Source organism: Carex rostrata, chromosome 9 (assembly GCF_964058835.1).
Source record: "Carex rostrata chromosome 9, lpCarRost1.2, whole genome shotgun sequence".
Lineage (NCBI taxonomy): Eukaryota > Viridiplantae > Streptophyta > Magnoliopsida > Poales > Cyperaceae > Carex > Carex rostrata.
The window spans coordinates 5,399,601-5,402,828 of record NC_135926.1 but is presented as its reverse complement, the minus strand read 5'-3'; the positions used below and the strand labels follow the sequence as shown (position 1 = coordinate 5,402,828).

Genomic DNA, 3,228 nt, shown 5'->3' with positions numbered 1-3,228 from the left:
TTCGACTTTTTAAAATTCTAACGGTCGATCCAAACTGTTCATCTTGTTCTCCATGTTAATATGTGTTTGGAGACCAAATTTTACATTTTTTGAAATTTTTTTACTATTTTTTTAGACATTTAGAAAATCACTTGATCTAAAAATTCTGGACCATCCAAAAACAGTGATTTTCAATCAATCTAAAATAATAGTAAAAAAAATTTCAAAAAGTGTAAAATTTGATCTCCAAACACATATTAATATGGAGAATAAGATGAACAGTTCGGATCGACCGTTAAGATTTTAAAAAGTTAAATATTAAACCGTATTACAGACCAAATCGTAATATGCATAGTAACATAGACTCACTCATACAATACAACAAAAGATCGAAGTCACGACCGGCACGATTTTTCGACTCTACGTACCAATTAGCCGCATAAAACCGAATTACCTTTAAAATTTGCCTCCACTTGACACAAGCAGACTCTTTGGCCTCCCCAAAAAAAAACCTTGTCTTATATGCGCACTGTTGGATTCCCACCGGTCCCTGCTCTCTCTCTTTCTAGCTTTGTAGATTTATTAAAGATTCAAGGATCAGACAGGAACAATTCTATCCTACCAAAGCTCTCTATTTCTTCATCGTCTTCTCTTCTCTGTTGTGAGACAGAATTGTTAGTAGCCCGCCCAAAACCAAGAAGAAAAATAAACTCAATTTCTCCTCTCTCAATGAAGAGACCACTCAGCAACTCTAAACCCATACCAGGTCCATACCAAGCACCTCACTCATCACTTTTGTTTTCTTATTCTCTGTATTTTCTCTGTTTCTTCTCACACAATTGTTATAATTTTGTTAACAGAAGACATCGGTCTCTCCTCAATACAGTGCGATGACAGATTCGCCTTGACCGGCGACTTACAAACAGAATTAGATGAGGATCAGAGCATCAATGAGACCATAGGACTCACAGCGGCAGAGAAGAAGCGGCGGCTGGGTTTGGACCAGGTCCGGGCACTGGAGAGGCACTTTGAAGTGGAGAACAAACTAGACCCGGACCGCAAGACCAAGCTCGCCCAAGAGCTAGGACTCCAGCCTCGCCAGGTGGCCATATGGTTCCAGAACCGGCGTGCCCGATCCAAGACCAAGCAACTTGAGAGAGACTTTAACGAGTTGAAAAGCCGGCATGACGAGATCTTGATCGAGTGTGAATCACTTCGTCGCGACAGGGATGCTCTTAGTGCTCAGGTATTTGTCTTTGCAATATCCTTGAATCAAATTTTGCAAAGCACTCCCCATCATTCAATAAAAAAAATCTCTGTGGACTGAATATCTACCTGTCAAGAATCTTATGATGATTTGTATACACTGCTTTTTGAACAGCCTGACAAAGGTGAAATTTGGAAGCTAAATTATACCTTCAAATATCATAGGATTTTAGATTAAATAAATGAAATATGGTTTTTTGAGTAAGAAATAGGAGCCAAGTTCCTATTTTATTAACCGCAATTGGTTATATATAAATGAGATATGGTTCTTTTGTATTTATTAAATAAAATGGAATAAAACTAAATCTAGATAATTCAACTCCACAAATTATAATATAGAGTTCAGCCAAATGTGCACTTAAATATATGTTGTCCAAATATGTGGTTTACTTGGGATCCCAATCCGTTGCCATAGAACAATGGCAGCTATTGCTGATTTGCGGGTTCCATGAAATATACTTTTTAGGAGGTTTTGGAACCTGTTATCAGTGATTTAATGACACTCAGTGCCATTGCCTTTAATAACAGCGGGTGTGAACTGGTTCTATAATAGCATATTCATATTCCACTCAGAAAAAAAAAATGAAAAGTTTAAGTATCAGTCATTCTCAGATTGAATTCTTGACAAAAAAGTTGAGCTTCCTAAAGCTAAAATTTGCATCATCGATCTTTGTTTCAGATTAAGGAATTACAATCCAAATTAGATAAATCTCAGGCAAGAGCTGTGAAATTAGAGATGAGCACTTCAATGTTTTACAGAGATGGTGCATCCGACAGCGACTCAAGCGTTGTATTCAACGAAGAATCCATAGATCAGCAGTGCTTCATTGACACATACACTGCAAACTTTTCCTGTAAGGGTTTTCTGGAAGAAACATTTACTATTCCTAGTGAAGAACAAGAACTCGGCGCAGGAACTGGGTTCTTCTCTGATGAACCTGTATCAGATCCATCCCATTGGTACGGTTCAGACGAATGGGTCGATTGAGAGTTGGATGAGCATGCACTTGGTTGTTGGTCTTTCTCTTTGAAAGCTACTCTCGCTCTACAATGTAAGAAAGGGAGGTGTAGAGAGCGAATGATAGTGAGAGGAATGGGACCCGCAGTGTTTGTTTAATAGCTCAATAAATTAAATAAACTTAATTGCCTTTTGTCTGTAGCAGGATGTTAATTAATCTAGGAATTTGCTTCATTAGGGATATTGGAAAACGGGTAGGGGAATGTATTTTCATATGATGATGTCATTGTAATTTATCGCCTATATATAATATAACTAATCAATTTGGTGCTAGTAAAAATAGCTACTTGCATGATTTTACTAAATCTGCAGGTGGATATGGGAAGCGTATCCTCGAGTTTTTAGTATGATCTGTTCGTTTCGAATCGAACGGACCCGATTAAAAGTTCCGCAAATTTTGATTATTTTTTCAATTCGGTCAAGATCTAATTTGGTCCGTCCGATCCGAAACGAACGAATCAGATTAAAAGCTCCTCACAGAAAAACTCCGCAGAAGATACGCTTCCAGTGGATATGAGGATATCTCTTCATATATGCGTTATGCGTATAAGCAAGAGTTGTATTATATGTTGATATGATTTCACAGGATTGGATTCTTCAATATTTGTAGGAAAAAGAAAGTAATGTCCAATAATTTAGTCAGAAATTTAATTTTTATTGAAATATATTAAATAAATGAGATGAGAGGTAGGTATTACTGACAATAATTTGGTTTAGCAATTATAATTTGCTGAGAAAAGGTTTTCAATACCAGAAGTTTTTTTTCTACTACAAAATGTCACTGCCTCAGTTTGCAGTTATTATGTTTCATAATTAATTTGAAATACAAATGTCGAATCCATGTAATTTTTGGAAACTTTCGAGTTTGTTTCATAATACATCAAGTGATACAAAATGAACGAATCCTGTAAACAATTATTTAATTATTTTTTTTTAAACTTGGTAGTGGCTACTAAGAAATTACA

At 36.2% G+C, this 3,228-nt stretch overlaps 1 protein-coding gene across 1 annotated transcript; it reads left to right on the top strand.

The window, feature by feature from the left end:
* Positions 1 to 460: 460 nt before the first annotated feature.
* LOC144559499 (homeobox-leucine zipper protein HOX13-like) lies at positions 461 to 2,543 on the top strand. The gene is made up of 3 exons (XM_078308528.1): positions 461 to 745; positions 840 to 1,225; positions 1,925 to 2,543. The coding sequence occupies exons 1-3, from the start codon at positions 502 to 504 to the stop codon at positions 2,231 to 2,233; spliced, it is 939 nt and encodes a 312-aa protein (XP_078164654.1). The 5' UTR covers positions 461 to 501; the 3' UTR covers positions 2,234 to 2,543.
* Positions 2,544 to 3,228: the final 685 nt, after the last annotated feature.